At 36.7% G+C, this 21,310-nt stretch overlaps 1 protein-coding gene across 1 annotated transcript in view; it reads left to right on the forward strand.

The window, feature by feature from the left end:
• HDAC9 (histone deacetylase 9) overlaps positions 1–21,310 on the forward strand; it is an 814,141-nt gene that overhangs the window by 650,587 nt on the left and 142,244 nt on the right. Inside the window, exons 19-22 of the mRNA XM_084896713.1 lie at positions 6,774–6,829; positions 7,074–7,161; positions 13,322–13,441; positions 13,754–13,851. Of these exons, the coding sequence (XP_084752839.1) occupies positions 6,774–6,829; positions 7,074–7,161; positions 13,322–13,441; positions 13,754–13,851 (362 nt within the window). The remainder of the gene's footprint in view (positions 1–6,773; positions 6,830–7,073; positions 7,162–13,321; positions 13,442–13,753; positions 13,852–21,310) is intronic.

Here is a 21,310-nt window from a genome sequence, read left to right on the forward strand (position 1 = left end):
ACTTTAAGCAAGTTCTTTAATCTTCCTATGACTGGATTGTCTCATTTATGAAATGAGGATAATATTATCTGCCCTCAGATGTTGTTAGGATTAAAGGAGTAAAAACATTAGAGCTTATTATTTATCACATTATTATTTGCAAATATGATTGTTATGTATTATATGTTACATGATAGCTTTATAATACAGAGGTGGGCAAATGTAGGTTTACAGTTGTGAGTATAGAAAAACAGTTTATTTTTGTATATTATATTTTTTATACAAACAACAGTAAACCTACTTTTGCCATACCATGTATAATACTGTTATTTGTTATTTTGATTTCTTTTTAAATATATTTTTATTGGTTTTTCTACAGAGAAGAAGGGAAAGGGATGTAGAGTTAGAAACATCCTGACCTCCTGGTTCATAGACCCATAAACAAGGTACATGCTCTTGACTGGAATTGAACCTGGGACTCTTCAGTCAGCAGGCTGACACTATCCACTGAGCCAAACAAGTTATGGCTATTTTGATTTTTAAAAAATATTTTTTATTGATTTCAGGGAGGAAGGGTGAGGGAGAGGTAGAAACATCAATGATGAGAGCAAATCATTGATTGGCTGCCTCCTGCACAATCCCCATTGGGGATTGAGCCTGAAACACAGGCATGTGCCCTGACCAGGAATCAAACTGTAACCTCCTGGTTCATAGGTTGACTCTCAACCACTGATCCCTGCCAGTTGAGCTTGGTTTGTTTTTATTAAGAGGAGATACTTATATGTTTTTTACTCTGGTGGCAACAATCCAAACTAAGAAAACACTGATGGTACCAGAGAGAGGGGGGAAACTGTAGGTGAGGTGTCCTTGAATAGGTCAGAGGGGGGCCATTAAATACTCAGGGGAATTAATGGCTCTTAGGATCAGGGAATGGTTTACTGGATAAAACAAATAACAAAGTAATACAATCACTTATGAGTTTATCACACAGACTTTCTATACTATGCAGTTATGCTTTCAGAAAGAAGGGTAGATTTTATTATGGAAAGATGAGGAAATTTTATTCTAATTGCTTTTATTTTCTAAGTGGAATAAGAAGCCAAGTCATCACCATGGGGTAAAGATTGAGCAAGGGTTAATGGAGATTTGAAAAAGGAGAAGATAAAAATATTCTTCTGAAAAAAGAGTTAATTGACTACAAAATACAGTGTGATTTCTGGGTGTCCTGAAGAACCTGCTTGAGGTTTGTAATCATGAATTTAAAGGAAGACTGGCTATGTTCCTTTTATATATATGCTTACGTGCAGGAACAGAGCAGATGTGAGTTGCTCTTAATCAGTGTTGTAATTTTAACAGGGAAATATATTGAAGGAAAATGGGACAAAGTGACTGATAGCATGTTGTGGACTAGAGATTTGTGTCCACCCAAATTTAGATGTTGAAGTCCCATTTGGAGATAGGGTCTGTATGAAAGTGATAAAGGTTGCATGAGGTCATAAGGATGGGACCCTAATCTGAGAGGGTTGTTGTTTTTATAAGAAGAGTAAGATACACCAGAGTGTCCTCCTACCTCTTACCGCTCCCTTTCCTTTTCCCTCTCCCTCTCCCAATTTTGCAAGTGCATCAGAAGACAGGCCATGTGAGGACTCCAAGGAAAAGGCAAGCATCTGCAAACCAGGAAGAGTGCACTCAACAGAGACCGAACCCTGTTAGATCTCAATCTCGACTTCCCGGCTCCAAAACTAGAGAAATAAATGTATTTATTTATGACACCCAGCCTGTGGTATCTCACTATGGTAGCCAGAGCAGACTGTGAAAGACTAGAGGTGTATGTTGGAGGGTAAAAGGGACAGAGTGTCTGAAAGTACATATAAGGAAGTGAATATACTACACCCTGAAGTCCAGAGAGGAGGGAAGTGAACATGGTGGTGGGTAAATGACAATACAAGTTAAGTAAGATCATTTGATTGGAAGTCTTAAGGCACTTGAGGCATTAGATGGAAAATAGGATAGTAGGAAAGATAGATGTTTGACATTGAATTATGGAGGAGTTGTTTTACAGGTAATGGTAAGGTCAAGGAATATGACTATAAACAGAAGACAAATTTATTGAAGGTGAGAAGTCAGAGAACTGAGAAAACAGGGTATTGAATGAAGTGTCTGTGTGGACATTGAAATCACTAAGAGTAAATACTGCAGCTGATGGAGAAAAAGGCAGAAATTCAGAAGGCAAAATATTCAAGGGGTGGATATAGCTATAAGTACATAGATATGAGTGGCATTTGGAAGCAAAGTCAATAGGAATTGGTCAAGAATTAAAATAAGATGGAGGAAGGCCAGGGAGAGGAACCATTAAGAATAACTCAGGATAACAGATTCCTGACTTCAGAGAGTGGATGAATCATGGTAACATTGGTAAGTTAGAGAAGGTTGGGAAAGGATATGTTGAATTTGAAGTGATTTTGGAATATCCAACTACAAATATTGACTACATGGGCTGATATTTTGGTCTGGTGCTCAGTGGAGTATTCATCCCAGAAATAAATAACTGTGAAGTATCTGGTGATAGGTGGTAATTGAATACATGAGAGTGGTGGCATTGCCTAGGAAGTAAGGGTAGAAAGAAAGGAGACATCCAAGATGATGTATTGAATAACATCAGTATTTAATGAACAGGCTGAGGAGTATGAGCCTTCAAGGGAGACTGGTTAGGAAGGAAAAAGAGACATAAGGAAAGTAGGAGAATATGCAGCCATAGAAACCAAGAGAAGAGCGTTTAATATGGAAGGTGTAGCTAATATTTATGTTGAAAGTTAATGAGGAGCCAAATAGGCTGAGACCATAAAAATGTCATTGGATTTGGAAACATGGAGACCATAGAAGAAAGTAGAGATTGGTGACTAAGGCAGAGGAGAAGAAAAGGAGAAATGAATAAGCAAGGTATACCAGCCTTTGAAGAATTTTGGTTGCAAAAGGGGATGAAAAGAATGGTCCTTGGAGGGATCCATGGGGCTAAGGATGAATATATTTGTAGTATCTTGGTTAATATGTAATTTTATTTTCAAGATAGCAAAAACTTGAGCATATTTAAATCTTAATAAAATAAATATAATTGGGAACTTAACATAAATTATAGTGGAAAAGTAGGAGGGGATGGATTCCTAACTGCAGGTGATGAGATAGATACTAGTATAACAGGTGGTAAAGGGAGCTGGCTGGCCCAGAGCGCCATCTGCCATCTTATTGTGTTGTCTTCTCTCTTCCTGGGTGATCTACGTAATCCTTTTTACAAAAGAGGATTAAGGGGAGGGGGAGGGGGTGTGCAGTGGGGTTTATGCTCTCAGAGCCTTGAGGAACAAGGAGAAAAGCAGCTCCACCTGCTGCAGGCAGGTGTGTGAGGTATCAGAGAGGAGGAGCTACCACTTGAGCAGGTAGGTTACAGGAGAAGCAGCCTTGCCAGGTTTCTGCTAAAGAAAGGGGGTATTCAGAAAAGACATAGAAAAGGCAGGGTTTAGGTAGCTCATGATGACTGAGAAAAAAGATTGTTATTGGCAAAAAGAAGACACTTTTCAAACCCAAATGAAGCAGGTTCAGAAGCAGTTTAGCAGAATGGTGGCAGTTACGGGGGAATACTATAAAGTGAAAGGCAGACTCTTTCTTTGTTCAAGGAATTTGTAAGAGAAAAAAAGGAAGATGGAATTCAAATTCTATTTATTTGTTCTCTATAGACCAACTAATGACCTATATGATTTCACTTGCATTTTGTTCTTTAACATGATCTCTATTTATATTGTTTTTTTTCTGTACATAATAATTTTCAAAATCCCTTCTCCTGAGCCATTGTTCATGCTTTCCCTCCTGCCCAGAATACCCTGCACATCATTTTTTAGCCTTTTTGAGCACCACACTTTCTAAGACCCATTAAGATCTACTTCTCCACTTTCTATTTGTTTTATGCTTTTTTTTCTAATGTTTGTTGTAAAACCATTTGGAAAAGACATGAAATTAGCAATTAAAAATAACCCACATAATACTGTCATTTAGATATATCATACTGTATATATTATTTTTAACACTAATATTTCTAAAATTGATAAGTATTTATGTTCACTAAATATTTATAATAACAACATTTTAATGACTGCCTAATTTTCTGTGGTATAGATGTAGAATAATTCACATAAACATTCTTCTTTTATTAGTTAACTTAGATAATTCCCATTTTTCCTATTGTAAATAAAACATTATCTTTTAAATAAATACTTGTCTACAGTTAATAATACCTTTAGGGCAAAAATCCTTTAGGCAGATTACTTATTCTTACGTATGTGTATATTCAAAAGTTATATAAATATTTTAAGGCTCTTGATACCTAGGGGTAGGTTATTTTTCAGAAAGGCAATAATAAATTACCCTTCTGTAAGCAGCACTTAGGAGTCTATAAGGTGCAAGACCATTGTCAGCTTAGTATATTTTTTTAAATTCCAGTTTCCTGGTTGGAAAAAAATGTCTTTCTATTGGGCTTCTCATCTGTTTTTATTTGATTACTAATATAAGTTGAATATTTTTTTTATGGTTATTAATCCCTGCATTTTTTTCTTTGTATTTCTAGAAATGCCCTTTACCCATAAAGGATAGTACTTTAAATTGAATAGTAAAATATAATTTTTAATGTTAATCCTATATAATAAAAGGGTAATATGCAAATCAAAGGCAGATTGACAGGTCGCTATGATGCACACTGACCACGAGGGGGCAGACACTCAAAGCAGGAACTGCTCCCTGATGGTCAATGTGCTCCCACAAGGGAACCAGAAGCCAGGATGAAGGCTAGCGAGTGCAGCAGTGGTGCCCATCTCATCTCCGCTGCAGCGCTAAAGATGTCTGACAGCCTGCTTAGGCCTGCTCCCCACAGAGACATTCCCCGAGGGCTCCCAGACTGCGAAAGCGCACAGGCCGGGCTGAGGGACCCACCCCCCAACCCTAATGCACAAATGTGCACTGAGCCTCTAGTTTAATTGTAAGATTGTTACATGCTAATTATATTGTCTTTATTATATTTGTTATTATTTTCATCCTGTTTACTCTAATAAAATATATTGCACTTATCTGAATCTTTACTGAATTATCTAGTCTCATAAGCCCTTTAATTTATTTCATATTTATCATTTTATCATATATATATCAGAGAGACAGAAAGTACCTTAATAAGAATAGGGAATATATCACCACTTATAGATTAATAATTGATTTTGTGTTTTTTGACTTCTAATTTGCTTCTGAGTTAATCAGTATATATGTGCTCATCAAAATATATAACAAATTAACTCATGTGTGTTGATTACCAAAACATTCTAGAACAGTGGTTCTCAACCTTTCTAAAGCCGCAACCCTTTAATACAGTTCCTCATGTTGTGGTGACCCCCAGCCATAAAATTATTTTTGTTGCTACTTCATGACTGTAATTTTGCTGCTGTTATGCATCGTAATGTAAATATCTGTGTTTTCCAATGGTCTTAGGCGACCCTGCTAGCGGTTCTCAACCTGTGGGTAGCGACCCACTGCTATAGAGCCTAAGACCATCGGAAAACACAGATATTTATGTTGCATAACAGTAGCAAAATTATAGTTATAAAGTACCAAGGAAAATAATTTTATGGTTGGGGGTCTCCAAAACATGAGGAACTATATTAAACGGTTGAAGCATTAGAAAGGTTGAGAACCACTGTTCTAGAAGAATGTATGTATACTTAAAGTCCTAATAAATAGATAATTTTTCCTGATATTATCTTTGTGTTTGTAGCAAGATTTGGAAAAAATATCCGTGGGCTCTAGTAAAATTATTTTAGAAGTTTTAGGTTTGTATATTAAAGAAACAAGTCTTTTGAGCAAGTTACTTGAATCATAGTTAAGTGAAAGGTGGTGTGAACCACCTGATAAATAATTTTCTTTTCACGTCAAGCAACCCAACTTTCCTGAGCATGCCGACTCTGCGAGGATTTATAGACCCCTGCCTGCCTTCATGCTGGAGTTACCTCGGCTTCCCGCGTGATGCATTCCAACGCCTTCGTCTGGAGGTTAAGGCATTCCTTGATCAGGGATAGATGTGATTGCAACTCAGCCCTGGAATTCTTTATAAAATTCCAGAACGTGGGCTAGAAATTGACTTAGAGAATCCAATAAAGTTGCAAGTCTTGGCAGTCATCCAAGCCAAATTTATAGACTGGAAGAAATATGGGCTCTCCATTGTTCTCTTTTTCACCTTTCTGGGGTTTCTTTTGTGTGTGTGTGTGTGTGTGTGTGTGTGTGTGTGTGTGTGTGTGTGTGTAAATCTATCATTTCGCTGACACCGGAGTGGAAAGAACTATTGAGGGAATCCAGCGAAAGAATTTTCACTTTGGATCTGCCCTGGTTTTTCCGAACTTTGACCCAAACCTGCTCCAAGAGTGACTTTCTCCTCTCTCTTTGGGATGTTGGTGTCCTAAAATGAGAAGTTGTTCTGAAAGGGTATTATGCTGGTCTAACAACTGACGTGCACATCTGCCAGCAAGGTACAACCCCCAAACCCCTTGGCTCTGTGGGAGCCGCCTTCTTGAGGGGCCATCGGAGAAAATGTGACCATTCATATTATTTCTTGTTCATTTTATGAAATGGTAATGGGACAAGAAAACAAGCTCCAAAACCTCCACCGACTTCAGTCTGTGTGTGTGTGTGTGCGTCTTGGTGCTCTCATACGTGGGGATCCACACAGTCCTCCCATATCTGATGGTTGGAAACTTCTCTTGTTCTTACAGAACGGCTTTGCTGTTGTGAGGCCCCCAGGCCATCACGCGGAAGAATCCACAGCCATGTAAGTACCAGGGACCGCTGCCCATCTCCGAGCGCCACGGTTCCTGGCAGTCACCTGCCCCGTGCATGTCTCTGAAGCCTCTAATTGTTAGCAGATGGAATGAAAAACCTCGCGAGGTACTCCCAGAAGCAGATTTATGGCTTCAGAGATCATATAGCATTTTAAAAAATGCTCTGAACATTATTTATAATGGTTTTCCCGGCTGATTTGCTTTCTTATTTCTCTGTTCTTCTCTATTCCGCAGGGGGTTCTGCTTTTTTAATTCGGTTGCAATTACCGCCAAATACTTGAGAGACCAACTAAATATAAGCAAGATATTGATTGTAGATCTGGTATGTATTCCTGGCCAGAGCTGCATTTTCAATGACTTGAGATAAAAGGGAGTGCATTTGTATTTCTCTGTTAGGTTGTCTTGCTTTTAGCACTTGCAAACAACTGAAGGGCGGGTTTCCTTTGAATGTGGAAACTCATTAAATTCAGGATTGCAGTTCTGAAACCATAAACATTCACGTTTCACTTTCATGGTGTTAACTGCAATTTAATGAGAAGAAGGCGCAGATCAGGGCAACTTTTATGATCCTTAAATGAATTGATACTTCCACAGTTAAAATAACCCAACAGAACCTGAATTTACTTTTCCCTACAGAATATAGACTTTAAGCAGTCAGATGTGCTGGAAAGAATGCTGTTGCTTTGGTAACCAATTGGCCACTTCCCTTGGTTAGCAATCATGTTGCTTGTTGTGCAACAGTGGTATTATTAAAACAAGTCAGCATGTCATTCTTTCTGAAAAGAGCTCGGATCACGGATGCCAGTTTGGGATGACTCCCGGCAGGGACCCCGAGCGATTAAAAGTCACAGGCATTAGATTAGTCTTGCGTTTTAACGTGATCCATTCTTACACAATACAGTTATAATTTGTTTAACAAATGGTTTGTTTAAATGCAGATGACACTTGGCATGTTGTCTATAGTGTATCCATGAATAATGAGCTGGAGATCTGCCCCATACAAAAGAACCAGCCCTGGAAAGGGCGAAGGAGAGCTGACTGGTGATTTATGAGCCCCGTTTTCGGTTTGCCTCCAGTTCATGAGGAGGTGTAATAGGTTGTCTGACAAAGCATAGACAGGAAATGAACCCTGGCATCCAAAGCGAACCTGCTACATCTGCACTTAATTAATTTTTGCAGGTGATAAAAGATTTAAAGGCAAAATATGTTAAAAGTTTTTTTGAAGTGCAAGGCTTAATAGTCTAAATCTTGTTCATATCTGCACTCATAATTAAATCTTATTGGTAAGTCGTGGCCTCCCCGTCCAGCCCTCCGATTCAGTTAAGCAGGCACACCAAAGGGTTGAGAGCACAAACAAAGCCATGTAAAGAAATACACAGTTAAGTTAAAACAGAGATAAAAGGAAAGGCAGGCTGATAAACATTTCTAGTGCTCAATAAGAATTAACCTTTTCCATGTACAGTCGCTTTGGTGCTGAGATATTGAAAGCCAACTTTGTATGTTATTTTCCAACCATGCTTAAGTTTCAATGTAAGTTATAGTTCACCATTAAAGAAATGTGTTGAAGGCCTAGATATATTACAGCAGCAAGGTCTTAAAACTTAACAAAAAGGAAGGCACCAGTAGCCATTTTCCTATATATATATATATATATATATATATATATATATATATATATATATATATAAAGTGACACTTGAATAATTATTAACTTGCATATTTACCAGTATAAGAGAGCAAGTTAAAAAAATATAGGCTTCTAATACTGTTAAGTTCTGTTAGAAAGATAAGCAGAAAACTTGAAGGAAGGATGGCAGATGAAGACCAAGGACTGTGGGAAAAATGGATCTAAGTTTTCTAAATTTATCAAAATTATGGGGGAAGAAGATTGGTAAACTGTTTATCCTATCCTTAAGAATCTCCTACTATTACTTCCTAAGGAATCTCCTCTGCTACCATTTTGTGGTTCTAAGAAGATGATCAGGAACTGTTGAGTCCCTATGAAAACATGTTTGTGACATCCATACTCTAAAGCAGTGTTTCCCAAACTTTTGACATATGTGTATCCCTTCTATAGTTTTCGTAACACTGAGTACCCCTCATACTCATGAGAATATAGAATTAGGCACAGCTAAGCAAGGTGCAGTGCATATCCCCACCAAACTCTTCCTGTACCCCTGGGGGTACGCGTATCACACTTTGGGAAACACTGCTCTAAAGTAATGCATTTTGCAATGGACTTAAAAGCTAAACTGATAGGTTATGATAGATGGATATTTTGCACCTTGGAGGATTTGTCTGTAAAAGTTTTGTTTTGTACATTAATATAAGAATAAAACTGCTGGAGATAATTCCATATGATTTATAAATAAGTTGCTTGGTAGCTCCAATGTAAGATTACTGAGCTTTGATTATGAATTAGCTCCATTATCCAATGATAAAGGATACTGATGTCCCAGCAGGCTGTAGTAGAGAAGTTTTTGTTTCAAATTCTCTGAATATATGAAGTCCTGTCCAAAGGGTTGCCTCTGAGATCACCACCAGCCTGACTTCCAAGGCGTCCAAATCCTGCAGCTGCAGGGATACTTTGAGGAAATTCCCCTGTTCCTCCAGCTGCTGGGAAGGAAGTTTTAAAGTGCCACGTGGCTCAGAGACATCCGTTCTCCCTGGCTGACAGGTCTGTCCTGTACGTTAGCAAAAGAGAAGAAGGGAAGGTTTCCAGTGGCCAAAGAACTTCATTTCTGACTATCCAAAGTCACTGATTTTATCTAACCAGTATGAGCTGGCTCCACAAATTCTTGGGCCACCAGAAGACAAAGCTACTCTGTTGTCCAGCAGCTAGTTTCTGCATTTTTACCTGCTTAGTAAGTTGAGAGTCAGAGGTCTAATTCACCTCCTTTGGGGGTCACGGCCATGTTCAGAGGCATTGAATATCTGAACTCAATGATTCTAATTGATCTGTGGAGCATATTCATTCCAGTTCTCCCTCTGGGGATCATTCCAAAAACATTCAAATTGGTGAGAAGAAGCAGGTATACTTGCTTTTCAATTTACAAGCGACTGGTCACTGCGTTCAGGGTTGAACCTGTTCTAAAAGTATGATTTGCCTGCATGACTCAGGAAGCTTTTATTTAATGTGAGCTTCATTTTGAAAATAATGTGTTTGTGGCTTTCTTTTTCTTTAATGTATTTTTATTGATTTCAGAGAGAAAAAGGGGGGCAGTAGAGAGAGAGAGAAACATCAGTGATGAGAGAGAACCATTGATCTGCTGCCTCAGGCACACCCACTACTGGGGATTGAGCCAGTAACCCAGGCATGTGCCCTTGATCAGAATCAAACCTGGGACCCTTTAGTCCACAGGCTGATACTGTATCCACTGAGCCAAACCAGGGAGAGCTGGACATTTATTTATTTATTTTTTTTTTTTATAAAAGTCACTTCAATTGTCAAAATGGGGCATTTCCATGTTGATCAAATACCAACATTGACCAAAGAATTGTCACAAGTGTTAATACTAAATACTTGTAAGTGATAAATTTAGCTGATAGAATATATGATTTCTTCAAAGCTATTTTAATATTTTAATATGGCATATTGGTCCTAAATTCTTACATAGGATAAATTTTTGCAGTATATTTTTGAGCATTCAAACATTGAAATGATTATCAGCATTTTCCAGAAAGTCTTATTCAGTACACAAGGTGTATTTTTAGGCTTTTAATGATTCAATTAATTTTATTATTATAGTGCTTTCTCACAATCACCAATGATTTTCTTATATTAATCTAATGTATAAAATACTCAGATCATACCTGAGCATTTATTACCTTATATGACTATTTTGCTTCAAAGAAAGCTGAAACACACATACACACACACACACACACACACACACACACACACATATATATATATATATATATATACACACACATACACACACATATATATATACATATACATATATATTTTTTTCACGGTTAGGTTATATTATGTTGTTAACCAAAACAAAAGAGATATTCTTACCTTTAACTCTTAATGTCTTGAATGTGGAATTGAGAATTATCTAAATATTTTTAGAATGCATTTGTGTATTTCAAAAAAATGGTCTGTTGAAACTTTTTTCTGCTGTGGGCAAGACTATATTTCTTATTCAGAAATGTATACAATAATAAGTGCCCAACACATTTTTCAAGAACAAATGATTTTATATCTAAGGCAGAGGATCATCTTTTGTTTGACATTCTTCAATAAACTTTTAAAACACCACTAAAGAAATAAAAGTAATCAAGGCAATATATTTTCAGTTTTCAAAGTATGGATGCATTTCGGCCCAGAGGAACATTTTTCTTACAATACTAACTAAAAATTCTATCATGTAGTAGAAATGAAAACATTCCTGTTGTTTTTCATGTTCCTTTTTGTTCATCCACTAGGTATCCAGTAGCAATCTCAAAAAGACGTTTGGCTGAAACTTTCATTTTTGTTCACATCAAGGAAAATAGTTTTGCTATCTCTCCCATTCCTTTCCTTTGAACATTCAGAAATCTAGGAATGATACATTTTAAGTAAGCTGTTTGTTTTCCTGATGTATATGCCTTGAGCTAGAACAAGATTCTGGAATGATGCACATCTCCCCAATGGTTTGTGATTCCCTAGTTGATTTGGACTCAGGTGCTACATAAAAGGGAGAGAGGGTTAGTACATGCTCACAGTGAGGAGAACAAGCTCAGTGCAGGCTTTCAGACCACCACAGGGAGGCCTTGGTGGTGTCTAGTGAGGGAGTTTTGGGCTGGAGATTGAAGTGGAGACAAGTTATATGAATGTCAATAAGGAGCAATAATGACCACCAATCTTACTTCACAGGTTTGCTAAGAGGATCAAAGAGATAATGAATGTAAGTTAACAATATAATGGTTATGAGTTTGGCCTTTGGAGTAAGAGCTGGATTCAAGACCAGTTTTGCAACTCTTTCTCTGTATAGCCTTAGTAAATTACTGAAACTCTCTGAGTCTCAGTTTACTTTTTTTTTTTTTTTTTTTTTTAGAAATTAGCAATTGTTTTATTTACAAACTTAAAATACTATAGAAATAATGCCATATGCATTAAGTAAGTCATGCAAGGTATTTAATGTAGTACCTGGCCCCAAAATTGTAGGAATCATTGTTGAAAATAGTATGATTCTTACTGATATAAAATTAAGTACTATGTAAGTATATAGTTACGAGTGACCAAAATTTCATAGAAGAGAACTTGAAACTATACATGTTGCATACACATATAACACTAATATTATATTGAATACAGATATATAGATTGTTCACTTTTAAGAGTCATCTTATTTTTGTTTGGGAGGTATTAGGATGTATATTAATTGAGGTATTTTAGTGAAGACATGATAAAAATGCTATTAGCTTCATTTTTCCCATTTCTTTGGCACTTCCATCATATATCTATATCATAAAACAATTTTAAAAAAGAACGTAAAGTTTTGAATTATCATTTACAAATGTTTGGAGAATTTTTTATCTATTAAAATGACAAAGGTTTTTTGTTGCCTTGTTTTTGGAAGAGGGAATGGTGTAGGGAAAGAAAAAAGAGGAGGAAGGAGGCTGGGAAGAGAGCCATGCTATAATATTAAAATTAGGCACATTGGACAAGATTGCATAAAGCCCCATGCCATCTTTCTGCTTCAGACCAAATGATTTAATAGCTAATGAGCTCATGCTCCTGTGTCTTTGACTTGCCGTCACGATTTCACCAAAATAAAGTATGAAGTCCTTTTTGCATCTGGCATCTCTTTTGAAGTGATTCTAACTGCTGAGGGATTGCTAACTGAACTGAACGCTTCAAGAAAGCCAATTTACTCAGCTGGTTACAAAGCCTTTGACCTTAATGGTGGGACTTGGCAAATCAATGCATACACGTATGTTTAGTGTTCTGTCAAGAATTGCAAAAATGCTCTGTAAGCCATAGATCCTTCTGCAAAATACTAGTTTGTAGTTTAAACATTAGTCTTTCTTCAGAGGCCAATGAGGCTAGTTAATTAAGCCTGAGGGGTTATGAACTGTTGGCAGTTAATAAGTCATAAAATTCCTCCATAAAACAGGATGCAAGATTCCATCACTGAAGCAAAGAGTACAAAGGGCCGGTGTATAAATATCTAATTGTACCAAAGGACTGGGCTTTCTCAATGACTGCTCATCTGGAGTCTCCAGGGCATGTTCGCTGTGGTTTCCTGATTTTTAGAAGCCAGTTTAAAAAATGAGTGCATTAAAGGGTAATTTGCCTGAAAGTTCAGGAAGTAAAGGGGGTGGTGTGGAAGCAAGCTGAAGGGGGAGAGAGAAAAGAGGACATAGGGAAAGGACAGAAAATGAGAAGGAGGGTGGGGTGGAAAGACAGGGAACTCAAAATCAGAAAAGTTGTCTCCGTGCAGAGTTAGACATGACTGTATTTGTCATCTGTTTTCTTTTCCCTGTAGGATGTTCACCATGGAAATGGTACACAGCAGGCTTTTTATGCTGACCCCAGCATCCTGTACATTTCACTCCATCGCTATGATGAAGGGAACTTTTTCCCTGGCAGTGGAGCCCCAAATGAGGTTCGGTTTATTTCTTTAGAGCCCCACTTTTATTTGTATCTTTCAGGTAATTGCATTGCATGATTACCCATAATTTTCTTGTCCTTTACTGGTGTTTTAAATTACACGAGATTACTGACTTGTCCCACGGGAGCAAGCACCAGCGCAGAACAAGTGCATAACCCAGAGCACTGGTTGTCAAGCGAGGGTGGGCTGGTTTGACGTTTTGTTTGATGTTTATTTCAAGAGCTCACATGTGTTTGTTTTCCCCTCTTCTTGCTTTCTTCCTTGTGCCCTCATCTCCCCACCGTGGTGTGATTTTTCTCTTCCCAGGTTGGAACAGGCCTTGGAGAAGGATACAACATAAATATTGCCTGGACAGGTGGCCTTGATCCCCCCATGGGAGATATTGAGTACCTTGAAGCATTCAGGTTGGTACTTCTTTCTATGAAAGTGGCAAATTAGAAAACAAATGTCAATGGAAACAACACCAAACAGAAAACAGAAGTGTAAAATTTTAATTAAGGTAAATAGTTAAAGGAGCTTTCCATCAAAGCTCCAAATATTATATGGTTTGAGGACATGAATATTGCTACAAAGCAGTAAGGAATACACGTAAGAAAAAAAAGGTAACATCAACATCTAGATGTATCTTTGTGAATATCTTCTCCCATTCAGTATATTGTCTATGTTTTGTTGATGGCTTCCTTTTCTGTGCAAAAACTTCTTTAATTTGATATAGTCCTACCTGTTTATTTTCTTCTTATGTTTTCCTTGCCAGAGTACCAGGGTGTGTGTGTGTGTGTGTGTGTGTGTGTGTGTGTGTGTGTGTGTGTATAAAACATTACAAAAAGCACTGTCAAAGAGTTAACTGCTTATGTTTTCTACATGTGTCTGTCCAGTTGCCCCACACCATTTATTGAAGAAACTGTTTTTACTACATTGTAAAATCTTGCCTCCTTTTCCTATACAATAAAGAGGTGATATGCAAATTGACCATCACTCCAACACACAAGATGGCTGCCCCCATGTGGACACAAGATAGCCACCACAAGATGGCTGGCAGGGGAGGGCAGTTGTAGGTGATCAGGCCTGCAGGGGAGGGCAATTGGGGGGAACCAGGCATGCAGGGAAGGGCAGTTGGGAGGGACCAGGCCTGCAGGGGAGGGCAGTTGGGGGCAATCAGGCCGGGGGGGAAGGCAGATAGGGGTGACCAGGCTGGCAAGGAAGGGCAGTCAGGGGGCAATTGGGCTGGCAGGGGAGCTATTATGCATCGATCAGGCACAGGGAAGTGGTTAGGGGGTGATCAGGCTGGCAGGCAGAAATGGTTTGGGGCAATAAGATAGATAGGCAGGTAGGCAAGCGGTTGGGAGCCAGGATTGTGAGCGGGATGTCCGACTGGGATGTCCACCAGGACCAGGCCTAAATGGGCAGTCGGACTTCCCTCTGGGGTCCCAGATTGGAAAGGGTGCAGGCTGGGCTAAGGGGCAGACACACACACACTCATTTACAAATTTCGTGCCCCCAGACTCTAGTTTATAGATTAAATGACCATATAGGCAAGGGTTTATTTCTGGCTTCTGTATTCTGTTCCACTGATCTATGTGTATGTTCTTATACTAGTACCATGCTGTTTTGATTACTATAGATTTATAATATAGTTTGATATCAGGTAACAAGATACCTCTAACTATTCTTTCTCAAGATTACTGTGGCTATTCAGGATTCTTTTGTGGTTCCATATAAATTTCAGTATTATTATTTTTAGTTCTTTGGAAAATCTCATTGGTATTTTGATAGAGATTTTATTGAGTCTATAGATTGCTTTGGGTGGTGTGGACATTTGAATGATGTTAATTCTTCCTATAAATGAACACGGTATATCCTTCCATTTATTTGTATCTTCATTATCTTATAGTTTTCCAAGAATAGGTCTTTTACTTCCTGGGTTAAATTTATTCATAGGTATTTTATTATTATTAATTAAAAATATAAATTATAAAAGTCCTGGTTGTAGTTATATAGGCATATTGGCCAATGGCCCAGTCATGCTCTCCCTGCAAAAGAAAAAAAAAAGAGGAAAACAAAAAGATTTCATTATTAAGTAGTTCTGGAAAACTCTGCTATTATAACACAACATGATTTAGAATGGACATTAATTAGCATCCGTATTAGAAGCCGTGTTTTTGTGAAATTTACCACTTAAAATTCCCAAGGAAAAAAAAATCCTGTTGATGTATTTAAAACTGAAGGAAACAATAGGGCAGTGTTTTAATAAGCAAAGTTTTGGTGAGTTTATGTTGTTCTATGTACCATGCATACTTCATTTTCTAATTTGAGTGATTTCTCATTCAAAATCCAGCCCAGGAAAAACTATTAAAAATTTCTATTTTCAAGAGAACGCATTAAAAATAAATATATTTGAGATACAATGGACAATTCTAGTCATATTCCAGATTTGTATTTTGGGAAAAAAATATATATAATATTATTATTGAACAAAGCAGAAATATGTTTATTTACTGTAAAACTTGGGTTGTCCATGAAGATTTTATGTTAATTAGCAGTAAAACTAAAAAATTATATTAAGAAACCATAGTGGTTTCAATGTTAAGAATTCCTTTTTTTTTTCTTCTTCTAAGTGTATTGATTTTCAGAGAGAGGAAGGGAAAGAGAGAGATAGAAACATCAATGAAGAGAGAATATTGGTTGAGCTGCCTCCTCACACCCTCTGCTGAGGTTGGAGTCCCCAACTCAGGGCATGTGTCCTGTCCAGGAATTGAACAGTGACCTTCTATTTTATGGCTCAACACTCAACCACTGAGCCAAGCCAGCTGGGCTACATTTTGTACCTATTGTTCTCACATGGCAAAATGAGTGGTTGAGATTTTTTTAAAAGAACCCTTTTGAATATTAACAACTTCATTAAATAGTGTGAAAACAGATATTAAGTATATACTATTGTTTTTTGATTGAAATGGTAAGTGAATCAAGTGCCCCTGAAATTTACTAAATGTCCTCAAGAATGGCACCTTCTCTTTGCCTATAATGTACACACATATTAGCAAACTTTTCTAAACTCCCTGGTACAATCACCATATCTAAGCTTAATTAGAGGAGCAGCACTATTATTTAGCCAGACTCCAGAAATGTAAAGTTGTGGCTTTTAATATTCATAGTTATTTAAGAACCATATTTAAATCATAGTAATTCTTCTCATTTTGAACTGTTCGCAATTTCATGTATATGGCTAGCAAAACCTGTGAACTTGTTATGAAGGAATCAACAAAGTCAGTCAGGTTTGATTCTGGTCAAGGACACTTGTCTTGGTCGCAGACTTCTCCCCTGCCTCGGCTCAGGGCATGTGCAAGAGGCAACCAATCAGTGTGTTTCTCTCACATAGATATTTCTCTTTGTCTTTTCCTCTATCTAAAAATCAATGGGAAAATATCCTTGGGTGAGAATAGATATATAGATATACAGATATATAGATATATATTGATTGATTGAACAGATATTATATGCTAGGCACTGTGGTAAGCATTTGGAATTCAGAACTGACTTACTCTTAGAGAACATAATAGAGGTGATACCTTTATGTACTAGAGAACAGATGTCCTTAGACACAGAGAGAGACCCCTTCTTAAAATGTTTCAGGAAAGGCTTCATCAAGTATTGTTTAAATAGTGCTTTCAAAGTTGAGTGGGCATTTTCAAGGGGAAAAGGAATTGGAGTAGGGCAGATTCATACTGGCAGGGAGGAGAGACTGAAAATCATGGAGTTATGAACTAGTCATGCTCTGTTTGTTCAAGGCCATTAGGGTGGGGTTGTGTGGCCAAAATATGGATAATACTTCATAAAGTGTTTTTCAGGCAAAGAATTGTCAATCTAAATGTATAAATTTCTTTCTAATATGGGGCCTTAATAAAATACTAGTATCCCAAATAATTTTGTTGTAGTCTTATTTATCCTTCTTAATACAACCATTGTTTCCCCAGTATGGAAATTAAAGAACCTTCTGGCTTCTGTGTATGGGTGTAGAGGTGGTGAGGGAGGTACTAGATGGTGCCTTTTCTTTTTTCTTAAATTTTAGTTGTTTCTGGACTGTGCTGAGTATCTTGGAAAGGGTGGCCTCTCTCTGTGAAACTGCGTTTACAGTGGGATATAAGATGGCTGCTCGTTTTCCCAGCCAAAATGTGTTATATTGCCCTGTGATTTCTATTATGTCTATGGAAAACCAAACCTTTTCATGTTTGTTATGAGTTTAAGTTTTAAAAATAATTTTAAAATCATAATGGAATATCTAAATTAGTTCAGGTAACTCGTTATTTCTTCCATGCAGTTAATCATTCATCCCTGAAATAATGGAAGGATATGCTTAAGATTTTTCACAGGAGTTTTCAAAATATTCAGTAATATCAACTATCTCTTATGTTCAACTAAAATATATTTCAAGGTTACCATTTTACAAACTAATTATGGCTATTTTTATTGAGGTCTTACATGCCAAGTCCTACATTAGAAATTTTATAGACATTATGGCTGATTCTTAAGTGGTTTGTGTGAACCACAGAACTACTAGTTGGAAGGGTCATGATGTGAACTCAGTTTATGGCTCTGAGATCTTTGCTCTTTTTTTCATGCCAGTCTGCTACTCTTCTGCTACTCATGATTCAGAAAACTTAGGAGCAGTAGAGGACAGTGAACTTTGAATGAAACATAAGCCCTCTCCCCCCTGACCCAAGTCTCAAATGCTTAGTATGGATCATGGCAAAGAAGAGCTATTAAACATGGGCTGAATGAATCAATGAATAAATTAATGTGATGGAAGAGGGTAGACATTGTGCTGACTCTAAGAGAAGCATTTGAAACTCCTGGTATTGGGTCTAGCAAAAGTCTGAAGGAGCTATGTCAAACCTATTTCTTGGCCCCTGGAAGAGTATTGTTCGCAAAGAACTCTGTACATCCGTTCATTTGCTTATAACAATGTCAGGTGTCTTCTCTTCATTCAACAAATAATTTAGCTGAATGCCTGCTCAGTATGCTCTGTTCCAGTCACTTCAAAAGATTGTTAGATTGGCTTTGTTTTATCCATAATCTCTAAGTGATCACTGGACAGGTTGTTTTAAAGATTACCTATTTGATTAAGAGTCCTGAAAATGTTAAAGTGATTTATTTATATATGGACATTTAAATAGTTTGTATATCATGGGCATGAGACAATATGTATCTCATGCTTCTAATTAAACCTAAGGAGAAAAACAGCGCCAGGGGTTTAAAAAAATGAGTAGTCATTTCCAATGTAGAAGCAAGATATTAGTAGTTCTTGAAATTCTCCCTATTTCATTGAAAAACTGAGTGAGTGAATGTTATTCTTGTGTGACTTTTTATATAAAAGAAGATGTACAAACCCCTTAAATTCAGAGGGTTTTTATGAACTAATAAGTGGCTCATTTGGTACACAATGAGAATGGTCCAGGAGAGTAGCATAGAGCTATTGATCTGGGTTCCTTTGATGCAGACATGTGATTTAACAAGGCACAACTCCTCAAGCCAGTGTGTTAGAGTCCATAGTTGCTGTAGTTATTTAACCAAAATATGTTGTACTTATAAATGTAGCTTTTGCTAAAGTACTTTTACCTTATAACCAATTGGAATATTTAAAAATTAGAATACTCATCACAGAGTCAAAGAGTTGAATCAGTTGAGCACATAAAAACAGTCCAAACAGCCTATTTTCTTTCTTCTCTCCTATCTTTGGTTCAGACTTGTTTCCTTTAATAATAGAAGCAAATTTAAAATTCATTAATACAGGACTGTGACTTGAAACTTGACTAGATAGCATGTCTATTCTTAGAGCATAAGTCAAATGGTCAATTATTTTCTAAGTGTGGCATCTTTAAAATAGGAACCATAGTTTTCTATGATTTCTTCCCTGCTCATGGCAAAAAAGTAATAATGTATTTAATTGAATAGCAGGGGATAGAGCCCTATTGTCATGTTCATAGAGCAAATGTTCTTCAAAGAACTAGTCAATAATAGTCAGCTGAAGTATTCTTAGAGTGGCTGGGTTTAGATTGAAATGATGGTAGATAATTTGGGGTAGGGCACATAAATAAGTGCATTATTTTATTTTTATCTCCTTGTTATTTTATCAAACATATAATTTTTCTAACTAATTTTAAAGCACTGGCTTTTGAATATTCTTGTCACATAGTACATAGACTGAAGAGGGGGTTGCTAAATTCTGTGTGAGAAATGAGATGGGACGATAGAAAACATGATTGTTGATAATGACAACTAGTAAATTTTTATGGTTATTATTCTTATTCACATTATATTTTAATGTAATTTCATGCTGACAGCACTGTAAAAATAATGACATACTACAATGATACCAATAACATAGTAATATAGAACATTCATTAAGGTCTGAATATTTGCTAGTTGCTCAGTTCTTTTCATCATTATCAGTTGTTGAGCTAAGTGCTCCCAGTTTTCAGATGGTAATATAAAGACCCTTTTGAGTTTCAGTAGGTTTTCTCATGTCACACAGCTGGTATAGAGTGATCAGGGACTAGGTGCCGAAGTTTGAGTATATAGACAGAACTCCTTTATCCCCAGCTACAGAGTTCCTCTGTCAAGAGTAGTGATAATACAGTGAGAACTTATTTGCAAATGTATTTCAGTCTATCCAGCATTTGGCTTGGACATCTACATTGGTAACACTATTTTAAAATTGAAAACAACTAGACTTTCACTAAACTTGTATCATATAATAGCTCCAAACCATTTCTTTTTGTGCCATTCCCTCATCTGACATACTTAGAGAGCCTAGCCAATGAAACCCTTACAATTTTTCTTTCTTTTGATAACTTAGAATACTTACAATGAGAAATATATTTTCCTGCTTTGTTAAAAGAAATATTGTGTATATATATATATATATATATATATATATATATATACATACACATACACACACACACACACGTATATACATTTACATTTTTTGGAATGTGTATGTAATTGAACTTGATAAATACCAAATTAAATTTTAATAGAACATAGAGTGATAAATGAGCTTTTAGATCAAATTTTGAAATAAAGAATGATTTGTTGTCATCTAAAAATCATACTCAATACTGCAGAATGATTTGGGGTCTTATTTTGACTATAAGAACTGTGCTTGATGCTTCCCACTTGGAAATGGGTTATCAATTGTTAATGACAACCAAATATATTATGCTTATGATAGTATGTATTTTCCCAAGGATGTCTAATACATTTTGGGAAAGGGTGGAATTTCTTGAAACAATTTGCCAATATAAAATACTGTACATATCAAATTGACCCTACTACCATCTTTCCCAGACCATTTATCATAGCTCACAAATCAAGCCCACATTTTCTCTTTCTGAAAGACTTGGCTAATAAAGAAGATATGGGCTTCAAATTCGAACTTGTCAATCAATCTTGGGAACAAAGCAGTAATGATTTTCATCTATTGGTATTTTATTTCAGTGAAGAGCAGTATATATGAATTTACTGCTGGTGTGATCTACAATTTTATTCATTGTCCAGTTTCTATTCTTTATATTCAGCATGTAGAGATCTTTTAAAAAGTTTTACCAGAATACGTCAGAAGAAAAAGATCTATAGGAATAAATTTTTAGAAAGCTGTCAGCTCTATCTGCTCTTTAGTTTCACCAATAAGTATACTTTAAGAACACTTTTTTTTTCTCTTTCATCTGTGCAACATATTGTACCAATTTTCATCAAAAAATTACAATTTCTATAGGTGTGTGTCTCTAGATACCCTTAGAATTCTGCTCTTTGACCCTGGGAGTAAATTGATCTTATGCACACCTGTCTTCCTTGGGAAACTTG

Source organism: Pipistrellus hanaki, assembly GCF_964339955.1.
Source record: "Pipistrellus hanaki genome assembly, chromosome: 10".
Lineage (NCBI taxonomy): Eukaryota > Metazoa > Chordata > Mammalia > Chiroptera > Vespertilionidae > Pipistrellus > Pipistrellus hanaki.